The following is a 17,860-nucleotide window of genomic DNA, read 5'->3' as shown; positions in this document are numbered from 1 at the left end:
AGTTTACCCTGATGGCTTTACAGATTACCAGCCCCTCTCTCAGATGACAAAGGAATTGTGAATTGTGAAATCCTTGCTTCCCTGCCAGAGCTCTCCCTTCCCTCCTAAGCTCTGAGATACCATCCCCACCCTTCTATCCTGAATTGAATCCTCTCACTGTAATTATTCCCTCAATGACCAAATCCAGTGAACCTCTTCCCCAGCCTTGAACTTGCCACTTCTCCAACTCCATGAACTGTCCCTTGATGACTCCCTGACCCTTACTGTCCAAACCCCCAGGCCTGACCATAGCTCACTCCCTAGACTGACTTGATAGGACAGCCCTGACAGTGAACTACCAACCTCCCTGGACTATTGGCACCACAACACCCACACTGACAAACCTGTAATCCCTGGACTGGTTGCACTTGACCTGCAGGAATGACTGTAGCCCAATTCTAGACTGCAAAGACCCCCAGACTCTGGTGGCAATAAGCACCTGATTAGCCATGGACAAGAATTTGATGAGCTCCTTGACTGATTGAGTTGGGCCATTGTATGACTGTCCTCCTTGATACCACTAAAAACTGCTTCTCCCTTGATTTTCAGCCATAACCACTTAGCTGAAAGGTGCAGTGTGTTTGCCAGGTATACTGCTGGCACATGCTGTAGATGCAACATTGACATAGCATGGTGTCATGCAGCAATGTGTTCACCCCTTTGACTGTTCAATCCTTGCCCTCCCTCCATGCTAAAGAACAATCCAAGCCACAGAGGCTGGCAACTTTCAAGTTAGCAGAAAGTAAGTGAGCACTAAGAAATGAAACTAAGAGCCATAAAATGCATCCTGTGGAGATGCATGTGTGTTCCTGTGTGCAAATTGATCTGGCAGAAGCATACAATTCATTGGTGTTCCTGAGCTCCATACTACATGTTGAAGGCTTGAAGTGATGTGCTCTGAGAGCAGCCATGATGATATGGCAAAGCTGGTGGTTTGCTAATGCTGACATGAATGGAGGAAGAGGGGAGGAAGATGGGGGCCATGCATCAGGTAGAGACATTGTGGTGAAGACACGAGTTGGATAAAGGCTCACTGAAGCAGACAATAACCTGCTGCTGTTAGATAATTGCTCTGACTTCCATGTTGTGAATCAGAGCCATCTAGTTTCTCGAGGAAGAAAAGAAGAATTGGAAGCGGGTCCGCGCTGTACCAACTCATTGACCCCCCCACGGGTCCGCGCTGTACCAACTCATTGACCCCCCCACGGGTCCGTGTTGAACCCACTCACTGTCCCCCCACGGGTCCGTGCTGAACCCACTCTCAGTCCCCCCACGAGTCCGCGCTGTACCTACTCATTGACCCCCCACGGGTCCGTGCTGTACCCATTTACTGACTGCCACGGGTCCGTGCTGTACCCACTCACTGACCCCCCCACGGGTTCATGCTATACTACTCACTGACCCCCCCTGAGTCTGTGAGGTAGTTATATCAGAATTAAAATGTTAACTGTTTTTCTTTCTCCACAGATGGTGTCAGACCTCCTGAGTTTCTGTCTTTTTATTGGAAATGAGATGAGTTGGGCTACTAATAAGATGCAGATACACAGAAACAAAGCAAAGTTGCCATAGACCCTGAGGCTGCTGTCTCAGAGTGAGCTTGTGGTTTAACTTGAGGGTCACTTGGGACAAGGTAGAGAAGGAGAGTCCTTCACGGTAACCTCAGCCAATGTGGGAATGAAACCCATGTTGTTAGCAAACCAGCTGTCCAGCCAACTGAGCTAACTGACAATCCATTTTTAATGGAAGTAAGGTAGTAACCACTCATTAGTGAGATTCAGGATTTGCCATTTAAACATCAGTGGAAAATTTGAAATTGTTTTTCTGATGTTGAGAATCACATTTTTCCATTTTTGCCATGTTCTCATCATTGTCCATTCCTCCCAAGGGAACAAAAAAAATGCATCCTATATGTACTTTAAAATCTCCCATGTTTACCTTGCTACCTTTCCGATAAGCTGCCACTATTTCTTCCTTTACATTTCATCCTACCATGTGGTTAGTCTTAGAAGTCCTGGACACCACTCCCACAAGTGACTACTTGCCTTTTTAATTTCTCATCTTGAGCCAAACTGTTTCCACAACCTACTTTCCTGAACTTCAGTCATCTTTCATGCTATTGACATCCTCCTTAAAACCTCTCCTTTGTCTCCTTGCTGCAGTGCAGATAGTTCCCATTTTTTTCTTCCTGAATCTACTTTGTCTGTTCTCTAGCTTTAATGTTCTTCCATTAATGTTCTGCCAAAAACAGCACAAACAGATCCTGTCCTTTGTAGAGTCATAGAGATGTACAGCATGGAAACAGACCCTTCGGTCCAACCTGTCCATGCCGACCAGATATCCCAACCCAATCTAGTCCCACCTGCCAGCACCCGGCCCATATCCCTCCAAACCCTTCCTATTCATATACCACCAAATGCCTCTTACATGTTTCAGTTGTACCAGCCTCCACCACTTCCTCTGGCAGATCATTCCATACACGTACTACCCTTTACATGAAAAAGTTGCCTCTTAGGTCTCTTTTATATCTTTCCCCTCTCACCCTAAACCTATGCCCTCTAGTTCTGGACTCCCCGATCCCAGGGAAAACAGTTTGTCTATTTATCCTTTCCATGCCCCTCATAATTTTGTAAACCTCTATAAGGTCACCCATCAGCCTCCGACGCTCCAGGGAAAACAGCCCCAGACTGTTCAGCCTCTCCCTGTAGCTCAGATCCTCCAACCCTGGCAACATCCTTGTAAATCTTTTCTGTACCTTTTCAAGTTTCACAACATCTTTCTGATAGGAAGGAGACCAGAATTGCATGCATTATTCCAACAGTGGCCTAACCAATGTCCTGTACAGCCACAACATGACCTCCCAACTCCTGTACTCAGTACTCTGACCAATAAAGGAAAGCATACCAAACGCCTTCTTCACTTAGTTGGACATTAGCTGGTGAACTAAAGATGCTTTCAGCAAACAACTGTAAGATAATAAATTTCTAACAATGATTTGTAAAAGTCTTCGCTTTTGGCCTCAGTCCCAATCAAACAATTATTGCATATATGTTAAACCTTAGAACTTGTACCTAAGCTGAAGTGTGGTTTTATTTCAGAACATTACAAAGTTAGATCAGAGTTAATTGTCAGGTAGACTGGCATTAAAGTAAAATGATTCATTTATTAAATCCCATTCGTTTGCTGAACAACAAATATTTGAAGCAGAGTTTAGTATGAATATGAAAGAACTATATGGTCAGTAACCATTTAACACTTCACAGTGACTCTAATTGAATCTTTCACAAGGAAACAAGTTACCTGAAGCTGTTAACTCCATTGGTGCACAAGGTTAGATCAATCTAAAACCTTCAGTGCATTATGATTTAGAATTTTGCCTGTAAAATTTCTAGCTTTGAAGGTTTATAAATAATTTATGATGTACTATTGGCAGATAGTTACCACCTGAATAATGAATCCCTACTGCTTTCAATCTGATACTATCAAGGATTCACTTTCACCAAGGATTCATTTTAATTTACTGCTGTAAACAAAACATGTTTTAATTTGTATTGTATTAGAAAGTTCATGTATTTTTCAAAAATAATCATGCAAAACAATATTAAAATGTACAACTAATGTAAAATGGCAAATAAATACTTAAGTAGCAAATAGCATGGAGCTGTCTTGTTAACTTTTTGCCCTGATAAATTTGATTTTAATTTGATTGTCGAGCTATTTAATTTCCATTTTAGGCATGGAAAGATCTGAAATGATGTCCTTTATTGTGACAGTGCAGCAGTGGGTTAATAAAAGAAGCCATTGTTTCTGTTATAATATTGTGAGAGGCTATGGTGGGTTGGGGAATGGGCAGGCAAGGAGAAAGAAACAAAAAGTTTGGGGGAAGGCAGTTAATCCTATGGTGGTCTCTGGTACCACATAATGTGTGGTGATGACTTTCATTCATGCATGAATCAATATTTTTAAGAACAGCAACTTGCATAATAATTTATAATCAATATCTTCTATTTCGGTACATTTAGAGTCATAGAAATGTACACCACGGAAACAGACCCTTCGGTCCAACTCGTCCATGCCGACCAGATATCTAACCTAATCTAGTCTCATTTGCCAGCACTTGGCCCATATCACTTTACACCTTTCCTCATCTCTGGGCAGCATGGTGGCACAGTGGTTAGCACTGATGCCTCACAGCACCAGAGACCCGTGTTCAATTCCCGCCTCAGGCACATTCTCCCAGTGTCTGCGTGGGTTTCCTCCGGGTGCTCCGGTTTCTTCCCACAGTCCAAAAATGTGCAGGTTAGGTGAATTGGCCATGCTAAATTGCCTGTAGTGTTAGGTGAAGGGGTAAATGTAGGGGAATGGGTCTGGGTGGGTTGCTCTTCAGAGGGTTGGTGTGGACTTGTTGAGCCGAAGGGCCTGTTTCCACACTGTAAATAATCTAATCTAATCATTCAAATGCCTTTTAAGTACTATAATTGTACCAACCTCCAACAGTTCCTTTGGCAGCTCAATTCATACACGCACAACCCTCTGCATGAAAAAGTTGCCCCTTAGGTTCCTTTTAAATCTTTCCCCTCTAACCCTAAGCCAATGCTCTCTAGTTCTCAACTCCCCCACCCGAGGAAAAGACCTTGTCAATTTATCCTATTCATGCCCCTCATTATTTTATAAACCTCTCGAGTCACCCCTTAGTCTCCGACGCTCCAGGGAAAACAGTCCCAGCCTATTCAGTCTTTCCCTATAGCTCAAATCCTCCAATCCTGGCAATATCCTTGTAAATCTTTTCTGAACCCTTTCAGGTTTCACAATATCCTTCCGATGGGAGGGAGACCAGATTGCATAGAATATTCCAAAAGTGGCTTAACAATGTCCTGTACAGCCATCTCCTTTACTCTGACCAATAGAGGAAAGCATACCAAATGCCTTCTTCACTCTCCTATCTACCGATGAATCTACTTTCAAGGAACTATGAACCTGCACTCCAAGGTTTGGGTAAATTTCACACTGTATTGATTATTTAAAAGTAATTTGTGTTTGGAATACATATTTATCTTTGTGGACTGTGAGCAACAGGAATATAGTTCTGGTTGAAACATTACAAATTCTAAATGACTTCTACCTTGTGATTTCTGGAAGTTTTGATCAGCTATAATTACTAAAGCTTCAGATTTGAAGTCTGCTATGGTTCATCTATTGCTTCGAAAAAAGTCATTTAACTTTGGAGAAGCAAAGCTTTAACAAGAGATAAATGATGGGTTTTATTATTGAATCATTAGACAAATTGCTAGAAGGGACCCAATGCTGGAGGTTGCCTAGCAACATCCTCTGGACTGCAGTTACTGTGTTTTCCAGCCCACCAGGGTGGATCAATTGATCCAGTGATTCACTTCCTGACTCCCCAAAGCCAGACCGTCATCAAGAAGGCAGAACTCAGGAGTGTAGTGGAATACTCCTGACTTGCTTGGATGGGTGCAATTCCTACAATACTCAAGAAGCTGGAGACCATTCAGAACAAAGCAGCCCACTTGATTGGCACCACACCTATAACCGTTCATTTCCTCCACCACTGTTGCATGGTAGCACCAATATGTGCTATCTACAAGATGTACTGCAGAAATTCACCAAGGTTGTTCAAACGGTATCTTCCAAGCCCATGACTATCTTGAAAGACAAGGCAGCAGATACATGGGAACCCTATCACCTGCAAGTTCCCTTCCAAGCCACTCACCATCCTGACTTGGAAACTTTTCACCATTCATTCAGTGTCGCAGGGTCAAGATTCTGAAACACTCTGCCTAACAGCTCACTCCCCACAATTTCAAGGGCAGTTAGAACTGGGCAATAAATGCAGGTCCAGCCAGTTGTGGCCACATCTCATGAATGAATACAAAAAAGTTTCTATTCAGGGCCAATTTTTTCTCACCACTGCCAGGGAGATGAAATTCTGCCCATTGTTTTGAATTGCCTTTTTCTTCCACATGAGACTAAGATTTTAAGAAGTGCTTCACTGGCTGCATAAAAGTGCAATCTCCTTCCTGTACTACATGGTCAATGCATTATGACAAAATCTAGGTTGATCATATCAATTTTTTTTTTAGTGATGCATTCACTACTCATCTTGAGATGATGCACATTTTCCCTGAGTAAACTTCTACTGCGGCACTTTCGCATTTGTATTAAATTGTATTGGACTGTGTTGTGGTAAAATGCAACAGAATTCACCATAAACACTTTTTTGTTTATCTTTTAGTGTCATATTAAAAGGCCTTCCTCCTCGCTCAGAATTTTCAGAAGGTCAACATAAAATTCGGTATACTGTTTTCGACGGGGCTGGAAACAAAGCATCTTGTCAGTTTACAATTAAAGTGGAGGGTAAGTCTTTTCTGACAATTCACACACATTTAATAATTTCTGGCCTCCATGTAATAAATAAAACATAGCATAAGTATTAAACATTGTTTTTCAGATTCTTCTCCAACCTTTACCGCTTTTTTTCTTACAATTGATCATTTGTTGTGTTGTCTTGAAGCAAGTCAGTTTGGGTATATATAAAACATCTCTGCAGTCCTCCAATTTTAGCCTCTTTTGCATTTTGGATTTCTTTCACCTCAGCATTGATAGTCATGCCTTCAATTGTCTTTGACTTGCCTAGTTTATGTGCTGTGGCCATGCTCTTTCCCAGCAGAGCCTATTTTGAGTAGACCTACATACAATGGAACTCTTTAAAAGATCACAGGCTGTGTGGACTTTTTGGTAACAGAGTACCTTTTTTTAAGATTGTGCTTTTTTTAGATTTTGCTCCATATTTCTGAAAATTTTATCAAAAATAAATTGACAGTTCTTGCCTTTTCAAATACATGTAAATCCTGTCTCTCAGGATTCCCACCACCAACTTGCCCACCACCGACGTCAGGCTCACTGGTCTGTAGTTCCCCGGCTTGTCCTTACCACCTTTCCTAAATAGCGGCACCACATTAGTCAATCTCCAGTCTTCAGGCACCTCACCTGTGACTATCGATAATACAAATATTTCAGTAAGAGGCCCAGTAATCACTTCTCTAGCCTCTCACAGCATTCTAGGTTACACCTGATCAGGTCCTTGGGATTTATCCACTTTTATGCATTTCAAGACATCCAGCACTTTCTCCTCTGTAATATGGACATTTTTCAAGATGTCACCATCTATTTCACCACATTCTATATCTTCCATGTCCTTCTCCACAGTAAACACTAATACAAAATACTCAGTTAGTGTTTCCTCCATCTCCAGGGGTTCCACACATAGACTGCCTTGCCAATCTTTGAGGGGTCCTGTTCTTTCCCTAGTTACCCTTTTGTCCTTAATGTATTTATAGAATCCCTTAGGATTCTCTATAACCCTATTTGCCAAAGCTATCTCATGTTCCCTTTTTGACCTCCTGATTTCCCTCTTTAGTATATTCCTACTGCCTTTATACTTTTTAAGGATTCATTTGATCTGTCTATACCTGACATATGCTTCCTCCTTTTTCTTGACTAAAAACTCAATTTATCTACTCATCCCGCATTCCCTACACCTACCAACCTTGCCTTTCACTCTAACAGAAATATAGTGTCTCTGCACTTTCATTATCTTACTTTTGAAGGCATCCCATTTTCCAGCCGTCTCGTTATCTGCGAACATCTGCCTGCAGTCAATTTCTGAAAGCTCTTGCCTCATAACTTCAAAATTAGCCTTCCTCCAATTTAGAACTTCAATTGTTAGATCTGGTCCATCCTTTTTCCATCATTATTTTAAGACTATTAGAATTATGGTCCCTGGCCCCAAAGTTCTCCCTCACTGACTCCTCAGTCACCTGCCCTGCCTTATTTCCCAACAGTAGGTCAGGTTTTGCACCTTCTCTATAGGTACATCCACATACTGACTCAGTCAATTTTCATGTACACACTTGACAAATTCTTCTTCATCTAAATCCTTAACACCATGACATTCCCAGCCTATGTTTGGAAAGTTAAAATTCCCTACCACAACCACCCTATCATTCTTACAGATAACTGAGATCTCCTTACAAATTTGTTTCTCAATTTTCTGCTGAGTATTGGGAGGTCCAGACTATAATCCCAATAAGGTGATCATCCCTTTTTATTTCTCAGTTCCACCCAAATAACTTCCCCGAATGTATTCCCAGGAATATCCTCCCTCAGTACAGTTGTAATGCTATCCCTTATCAAAAACACCACTCCCCTTCCTTTCTTGCCTCCCTTTCTATCCCTTCCTGTAGCATTTGTATTCTGGAACATTAAGCTGCTAGTCCTGTCCATCCTTGAGCCACGTTTCTGTAATTGCTATGATATCCCAGTCCCATGTTCCTAACAATGCCTTGAGTTCATCTGCCTTCCCTGTTAGGCCTCTTGCATTAAAATAAATGCCATTTAATTTATCAGTCCTACCTTATTCTCTGCTTTGTTCCTGCCTGCCCTGACTGTTTGACTCTTTCCATTTCCCAATGTATGAGTCTCAGATTGATCTCTTTCCTCAGTATCTCACTGGATCCCATTCCCCCACTTTACTAATTTAAATCCTCTTGAGCAGCTCTAGCAAATCTCAATGCCAGTATATTAGTCCACTTCTAATTCAGGTGCAACCTATCCTTCGTATACAGGTCACTTTGACCCCAGAAGAGATTCCAATGATCCAAAACTGTGAATCCTTCTCCCCTGCACCAGCTCCTCAGCCACGCCTTCATCTGCTCTACCCTTCTATTCCTACCCTCGCTCACTTGTAGCACCGGGAGTAATCCAGATATTACTACCTTCAAGGACTTGCTTTTTAAATTCCTTCCTAACTTTCCAAATTCTCCCTTCAGAATCTCATCCTTTTCCTTTCCTTTGTCGTTAATTCCAATGTGTACAATGACCTCCTGCTGGCCCCTCTCCCTCTTGAGAACATTCTGCACTCTCTCTGAGATATCCTTGATCCTGGCTCCAGGGAAGCAACACACTATTCTGATTTTTCGCCGCTGGCTGCAGAAATGTCTGTCTATGCCTCTGACTAGAGAATCTCCTATCACAATCAATTGCTTGGAATCTGATGTACCCCTCGTTATGTTAGAGCCATTTGCGGTAACAGAAACTTGGCTGTTCACGCTACATTCCTCTCAGAGTCCATCACCCCCTACATTTTCCAAAACAACATACTTGTCTGAGATGGGGATAGCCACAGGACACTCCTGCACTACCTGCCTCCCTCTCCTACCTTTCCTGGAAGTAACCCATCTACCTGACTGTATCTGTGGCTTCCTCCCTTCCTATAACTGCTGTCCATCACACTCCCAAGCTCCTGTAAATTCCATATTGCCTCTACCTGCCACTTCAGCCGATCAATGTGATCTAATAGTCCAAGATGGAGGACTGGAAAAAATTGTGGCTGTAAGAACTGCTCCCTTTTTGAGGTAATTTAGGTTGTGGAGATGATTTCCTCGAATTCCAGGAGCAGCAATTACTGTTTGATAAGCTGTTGCTTTGGTTTGGAACTTTGAGAGAAAAAAGATCCAAACAACGGCACTTTAAAAAGGAGGAAGGTAGATAAAGGCAGCAACCACATGGTCAGAGAAAGTAACCTGATTCTGCAGTTACTGGCTTTGCTGTTTGAGTTCAAGGATTTCTGGACTTTGGAGTGCGTCTAGGGAAGATTAGCAAATGATGAAATTCACAGCCTACCTTGGAGGAACCTGTGTGGGAGGGCCCACATCTTAGGAACAGATAAGTGCATAGTTTTTATGTGTAACCTTGCTGTAAGTCTACAGTAGTGAATAGAGTGGGTTCTTTCGTGATTAAATGTTTTCTTGAGCTGTGTCTCATGATTAAATTTTATAAATATAAAATATAGGTAACCTGGAGCAGTGTCTTTTAGGGCAATAAGATGTTGCTATTTTCTGGGTCTGTAGATTTTAAAGGAGCAAAGATGTCGTTTAGTAGAGTGATGTGCTCTTCCTGTCAATTTGGGAGAACAGGGAGAGTTTCCATGTTACTGATGGTTGTGTCTGCACTAAGTATGTTTGTTAAAAATACTTATTTTTATTAAGCATCCAAATGGAACTGAACAGCATTAACCTTGCAGAAACATGGATAGCAGGTTTGATTACATTTTAAATGTTTATAACCTAATTTCCATTCAAAACTGCAAAGCAGAAATCTATGAAATAATTTATGGATATGCATTTGCATATTTTCATCATGGGTTTAACACCATTCTGTTTTGGAAGTTGAATAACTCAGAATAAATGACTCCCTAACTTTTTTTTGATTTCACATAATGAATTCAAATTTGATTTTGAAAACTGCAGTTTGAATTATTTTTATTATCAGTTAGACGCTGTGGGAAGCTCTCTCCACCAGATAATGGCTCCATGAAATGTTCCAGTGATGGGGATAACTATGGGGCAACCTGTGAATTTTCTTGCATGGGCGGCTATGAATTACGTGGAAGCAAAGCAACCGTCTGCCAATTCAACAATATCTGGTCAGCAGCAGTGCCATCCTGTGCACGTAAGTATATTTGTGACTTGCAGTTTACACTATTAAAATTCTTACAGGAATCAAAATTGTACCTAGTTCTCTGCATGCTTGTGTCATGTGTAAAGGCCTGTATTGATATTTGCCTGTGTAGAAAATAGAAACAGCAGCTCATTATACTACAAAGCACTGTTAAGATCTTATGAGCTTATCAGTTGTAAATTATGTATCAACTTATAAATTAAACCGTACTGTATTCTATTCCTTACAATTTCATCATCAAACAATCACGATCTTTAAATCTGTATTTACTAATCAGTAATGAAAACTTTGATAAAGAAAGAGAAAAAGAATGTCTGACTGAAAATTGGTCTAAACATTTATTTCAATAGTATAATAACTTTAAAGGAACGCACAACTGTGCAGAATGGAACAATTAATGACATATTGCTTCTGCAGTTGTAAAATAGCATAACCTCTGATTGACTGAATGCCATAACTAATTTTTTAGGAAGATATTCAAATCTTTCCATTTGCTTTGGTATCACACTGTGATGACATTCCATTTTTACTTCATTAAAGTGAGATTATTTCCACTCCGGCAATTAGCCATTTTCTTACCTGCCAGGGAGAATGACAATTGGAAGCTGGTGACGTAAGCCCTTAAGTGACATTATTTGAGGAAGGCTGCAGGGAAGTGCCTGGGAACTACACACCAGTGAGCCTAACATCTGTGGTGGGTAAGCTGTTGGAAGGGATTCTGAGAAGCAGGATCTACAAGCATTTAGAGAGGCAAGGACTCATTTGGAATGGTGGCCATGGCTTTGTGCATGGGAAATCATGTCTCACGAATTTGATTGATGTTTTTGAAGGATGACCAAAAAGCATAGTTGAGAGTAGTGTGGTGGATGTTGTCTTCAAAGTCTTTGACAAGGTACTGCATGGTAGGTTGTTGACTAAGGTTAAATCTCATGGGAGCACTGCATTCAGTTCTGGTCGCCCTACTATAGAAAAGATATTATTAGACTAGAAAATAATTTAGGAAGGATTAATGAGAATCTGACCTGGACTGGAAGGTTGGAGTTATAAGGAGAGGTTGGATAGGCTGGGACATTTTCCCTGGAGCATTGGAGACTGAGAAAACACCTTTTTCTAGAGGTCATAAATCATGGGAGGCACAGATATGGTAGATGGCCAACTGCTTTTCCCCATGGTAGGGGAGTCAAAAACTCGGGGACATAGGTTTACAGTGAGAGGGGAGAAATGCAAGAGGGTCCAGAGGGCCAGTTTTTTCACACAAGTCTGTAATTTACTGGAGACACAGGTCTGTAATTTGCTTGACCAGGTTGATGATCTTGAGAACAGGGTCTGGAGAAAAACATATTTGGATAATTGGTTTGCTGGAGGATAAGAAAGGTAAGCGACTATTGGAATTTATTGAGGATTGGTTGCAAAAATTCCTTAACTTGGAGGCTAGAATGGGGTGTCTGAAGCTTGAGAGGGTTTACTGGGCCACGACACAGAAGTCAGGTCTGGACCAGTATCCTCGCCCTATCCTGGTGCGGTTCTATAATTGTAGAGACAAGCAAAGAATTGTGGAAGCTTCCAGAATCCAGGGAAAAGATCCGAAGGCCTTAGTGTACAAGGGCTCTAGGAACATGTTTTTCCTGGACTTCTCAGTGGTGGTGATACGGAAAAGGAAGTCCTACAATGGCATTAAGAAAGACTGAGGGAGCTTGGGATCCAGTTCTCTCTGAGGTATCCGGCGGTGCTTCGGTGACCTTTAATGGATCCATACACTTCTTTGACTCATCAGAGAAGGCACGAGTCAGCTTGTGGACAAGCTGACTCGTGCCTTTTCTGATGAGTCAAAGAAGTACAAGCTGTCTTACTCTGAACGATTCAATATGTACAGATAATACTGTTGTTTGGATATGTGCTTTTTTTTAAAAAAAAGGAAGTCGTGTTGGGGTTTTCTTTTCCTCTTTTGTTTGGCGATAATCTGGGTTAAATTATGCTTGGGAACAGATGGGGCATTTACTTTTAACTTCTAAATTAAGCTATACCAAGGGATGGCTGGGGTACTTACTTACTATTCACTTTTAACTTCTTTGTTCACATTGTTATTCTTTTTTGTATTTTTGTTTGAGGTTTGTGTTTGTGGTGTGGCTCTAGCTAGGAGGAGAGAAAATGGTTGGGATGGCTAGATGTCTACTTACGGCTCAGGTATTTAAATGCCGTGGTTGCTGTTTTAGCAGTGGGGCGGAAAGTTGGGTTTTGGGGTATGTAGGTGCCCCATTTAGGTGGGGGATGAACTGCCCTATCTCATGTCATTAGCACCTTATATGTTTTGTTTTTTGGTTTTTGTTGTATATATAGTCTCTGATATTTGTGTAGGTTTGTTAACTGTAGTGGGTTTAGTTTGTGTAGTTTTTATGTTCTGTGGATTGTCTTTTATTAAGGCTCAGCGATTTGTAATGTGAGTTCTTCCTCTCTGGAGTCTAAATGTTACTGCAGAAGGTTATGGCTAATGACTTGTTTAAATAGTGTACCCGGAACATCAAAGGGAATCACTTGCCATTTAAGGGGAAAAAGGTATACTCTTGAGTCTTAGAAAGGAAAGGTGGATATTACCTTATTGCAGGAAACACATTTGGATGATAGGGAACATTTGAAATTACAACAGAATGGGTTTGATGGGGTTTACTTTTCATCTTTTAATACTAGGAATAGGGGAGTGGCCATATTGGTTAGGAGGAATCTCACTTTTAAGTTACTACAGTGTATCAAAGACACACATGGGAGGTTCATAATCCTTAAAGCCCTGGTAAATGTGGAAGCATATGGTATTTTAAATGTCTATTGTCTCCCGGCCCATCCCTTCAAATTTCTAGTGGATGCGTTCTCTAAGTTTTGAAGAGTCTTGAATTTCAGCATATCATCATAGGAGGAGATTTTAATTGCCTTTGGATCCTGCTTGCCCAAAGCCACCCCCCAATGCCTTCTTTACCAACCAAGCAGTTAGTGGATTTGTGTGTGGACTTAGTGTTGGTGGATTTCTGGAGGTGTCTTCACCTTACAGGCAGGGATTTTACATTTTTTTCCAATCCACACAGGTGCCACACTAGGACTGTTTTTTTGACCCTCCATGGCAACTCTGGACTTGGTGGTGTCTTATGTGATTGGTAATATTACCATCTCCGATCATGCTCCAGTGTACCTATTGGTTAAGACTAAGGGCACTCTAGTGGGTCTGAGACACTGGTGAATGGATCCCTTTATCCTTAAGGATAGTAAGTTTGTGGAGTATTTTTCCAGTGAATTCAATGCATTCCTAGACATTAATTCAGGTTTGGCTAGTAGCCCATCCATCTTTTGGGAAACAGCTAAAGCTTATGCCAGATGATTAGTTATTTCCTACTCTGCCTGTAGGAAGCGGCAGAAGGGTGAGCAGCAACATCTCCTTGAAACATGGTTGAAGGCAGCTGAGAAGGCTTACTCTGACAGGCCCTCATTAGCCAAGCTACAGCGGATCACAGCACTTTGTCTGCATTGAACTCCATGCTTATGCAAAGAGCAAAGAAGGAGCTTACTTTTGCAAAACAAAGGCTGTTTGAGCATGGTGACAAAGTGGGCATGAACCTAGTAAATCGTGCCAGGAAAAAGAGTGCCCCTCAATCCGTTACATCGATCAGAGAAGGTGCTGGAAATCTAACCTGTGAATCTGAAAAGATTAAGACGGCATTTCGGAGATTTTGCTCTGAATTATACCAGTCTGAAAGTTGTGAGGATGGGCAGGCTTTTTTCAAGAATCTGGAGCTCCCAGGTGTGACCCCCGAACAAGAGTCTTTTCTGAATGCCCCCTTATCAGAGCAAGAGGTGCAGGAGGCTGTGAGGCAGCTTCAGAGTGGAGAGGCGCCTGGTCCTGATGGACTTCCCAACAGATTCTACAGGAATTTATAAACATATTGTCAGGCCCGATGCTCAATATATTCAATGACTTATACAGCCCTGATCGTCTCCCGTCATCTCTAAGAGAGGCCAACATCTCTCTTATTCTTAAAAATGGGAAAGCCCCAGTGGACTGCGCTTCTTATAGGCCCATTTCACTTCTAAATGTTAATTTTAAAATTCTTTCTAAGAGTCTTTCATTCATGCTGTAAACTGTGTTACCTGCTATTATTAAAGTGGGCCAGACAGGCTTTATAAAGGGCCACAGATCTTCCGATAATTTTAGGAAATTATTTAATGTAATTCAAGCATGTCAGCAACAGTCTGTATTGGGATTGGTGATTTCTGTATTTGACCGGGTCAAGTGGCTATACCTTTTTTAAACTCTAGAGCAGTTTGGCTTGGGTAAACCTTTTATAAGGTGGGTAAAGGTTCTCAATAGTGAGCCTCTTGTCGCGGTTCTCACCAGTGGTATGTGATCAAGTAATTTTAATATCTTTAGGGACAGTTGACTGTCCCCTTTCACCACGGCTTTTTACACTGGTAATCGAGTTGCTGGCGGAGACCATTCATAGGGATCCTAATATATTGGCTCCAGCAGTGGGGTCAAAATGACATAAGATTTCATTGTAGGTGGATGATGTCCTCAGCTTTTTGTTAAACCCAGCAGTTTCGGTGCCTCACATAATAAAATGTATCAATTCATTTGGCACTTGTTTTGGGTTACAGGATCAATTTTGCATATCAGAGGCTACACCTATGGGTGATCTTACAAAAATACCAGGTCTTGAGGGTGAATCTCGATTCCCTTTTAAATGGTCACAGAGGGTTTTCTGGATTTGGGTATATTCATTACTCCAGTTTTTGATCAGCTATTTAAAGCTAAATTTGTTCATTTATTCGACAAAATCAAACAAGATCTTCACAGATGGGAAGCGTGTCCAGTTTCTTGGTTAGGTCGGATAGCCCTCATTAAAATGAATATTCTCCCCCATTTGTTGTACCCTATTTGAATGCACCCCTTGATTTTCTCTAGGCAAATGTTCAGGAGACTGAACAGCTGGTTCAGCTCTTTTACCTGGCATCATAAGCGCCCCAGTATTAAGTTAGTTAAATTGCAATTGCCTCACAGACTGGAGGGGTTGTGCACCACCCAGACATTAAGAACTATCAACTAAACTCGCTTTTATCTTATGTGAGTGACTGGGCTTGTGGGGACTCTCTTTCAACATGGTTAGATCTGGAAACCTCTCAGGCAAGATGTCCCCTTACTAATTTGCTGTTCCTGGACAAAATGAAGACAGTTAAGGAATATTGCCACAACCCAATAGTTATCAACACTGTTAAAGCATGGAGGGCAATGCGGCAGAGAGAAGGCAATATTGCCAAAACATCTTTTTTTACACCTATGGTTGGTATGCTGGGTTTTCAACTAGGTATAATGGACTCTGGGTTTAAACTCTGGACAGCTAGGGGTGTGTCTTGCCTGGGTGATTTATTTGAGGGGGGCACAATGATGTCTTTTGACCAGTTAGCTCGGAAATACGAGCTACCTAGTAAGGACGTCTTTCACTTCTTTCAAACTAGGGATTTCATTCAAAAACGGACCACGCTTTTAACTGATCCCTACAAATCCAACATAGAGAAGAGGGTGCTCAATCCTAAGAATACGCTTTCTGTCAGCACTCTTTATCACCTGTTGGGGGGGGGCCGGGAAGGGCAGCTCCTCAGACAATACCAAACGGCTTTGCAGCGTGTGGGAGAGAGAGTTGGGCGTTGAGATCTCCTCAGAGACATGGGAAGACATTTGGGAAAATGCAAGAAAGATCTTTATTTGCAATAGGACTCATGCTTTACAGTTGAAGGTTCTCCACAGGATCCACTTGATTTAAATTTATCAAAATTTAAATCAGGAATATCTTCAACATTTCCCAAGTGCAAAGTGAGTATGGGCACTTTTACTCATTGCCTCTGGTCCTGCTGAACATACTGGAGTGCTGTGTTGGTGCAAATAGAGAGGATCTTGGGGACAAGGGTGGAGATGGACCTGGTTTCTCCTCTTCTTGGGATATTCCCTGTAGACATGCATAAGGAAAATGTTTTCAACCTTCTTACTTTTTGCGCAAGAAAGAGTATTCTCTTAGGTTGGGTGTCTGAAAATCCTCTGAGTTTGTCGGGTTGGCATAAGATAGTTATGGAGCCTATCCCTTTAGAATTTTCTTACAAGTATGGTGCATCATAAAATTGAGAATTTGTCTAAGACATGGTGCTCTTTTTGGACTACCTGGACACAGATCTGTCTGCCAAACTAATAATGGGTTTTATACAGCTGTAATAATTGGGTTTTACGTGTCTAATATCCAGATAGGGGGAACTGCGAATATATGAATATGTGTAAATTAATGTTCTTCATGGTCGCGAGCTAGTGTTTTGTCTTGCTGAGCCATATTATTATTATTTATTAGTTAGTTGTTAGTTATTACTTATTTACTTATGTATTTAGTTTTTTTATATAGATTTATACATTTTTACGAGTGCAGTTTTTTTGTTCTGACTTTGTACTGTTTGGAATTGTATTGTTTTGTATTTGCTGTAATATCAAAAAATCTATTTTTTAATAAAACTGTGTTTTCAAAAAAATTGTGAAAACTGGGTGGCATAGGCAAGTTGGGCCAAAGGGCCTGTTTCCATACTGTAGACCTCTGACTCGAAGCGATCATTAATAAACCACTAAAGATTCTTAACTGCTGGAAAATGGTGAAAATCACTTTCTCATCCTGCACTTAATTACGGAGTTGGCAAGAAAGTGTCTTGGCCACTCTCACCACTTCTGGGTATAGGAAAACCATGTTCTGAAACTCACAACTGTTCAAAGTATGTTTTATCAGGTAACAAAACATAAGTATATGAATTTCTCAAAAATAAAAATGAAATAACTCATATTTAGTTAGTGACTTGGGCTATCCTAAGTCAGTTCACAACCATTGGATTGGATTTGAAATGTCCCTAATGTATTTCAATAGGTTGTATGTCAGGCAATTTATGTGCAATGAAATTTTGCAAATGAAATAACTTGCTCATTTATTTTTTGCTGGTGTTGACTAGGTCAGCATGGGATTAAATTTTACAGTTGAAATTTTACTTTTTAGCAATTATTCTTGAGTTATGTTTATAAGGATTTGGAAAAATCTTTCAGAAGCCTGGGTTTGTGGTTGATTAGCCTGCAGTTATCATTCTGTGTCTCACTTGTTCTGAATGTTGCAGTCCGTGGTTTGAGCGTGTGCAGACTGCAAATTGTCATAACCTATGTCAAGATAAGAAAGAAAGATCTTGCATTTGTATTTCTTTTTGTTAAAAAACCCCTTATGCTGCCTCT

The 17,860-nt window shown here is 41.1% G+C and overlaps 1 protein-coding gene across 4 annotated transcripts in view; it reads left to right on the top strand.

The window, feature by feature from the left end:
- The window catches only part of srpx (sushi-repeat containing protein X-linked), a 77,809-nt gene that overhangs the window by 47,523 nt on the left and 12,426 nt on the right, over positions 1–17,860 (top strand). For all 4 annotated transcript variants that reach the window (XM_072585115.1, XM_072585112.1, XM_072585114.1 and 1 more), the window contains 2 exons: positions 6,290–6,411; positions 10,387–10,566. In XM_072585115.1, coding sequence (XP_072441216.1) covers positions 6,290–6,411; positions 10,387–10,566 — 302 coding nt within the window. The remainder of the gene's footprint in view (positions 1–6,289; positions 6,412–10,386; positions 10,567–17,860) is intronic.

Source organism: Chiloscyllium punctatum, chromosome 15, assembly GCF_047496795.1.
Source record: "Chiloscyllium punctatum isolate Juve2018m chromosome 15, sChiPun1.3, whole genome shotgun sequence".
Taxonomy (NCBI): Eukaryota; Metazoa; Chordata; class Chondrichthyes; order Orectolobiformes; family Hemiscylliidae; genus Chiloscyllium; species Chiloscyllium punctatum.
This window is presented reverse-complemented; position numbering and strand designations above follow the sequence as displayed.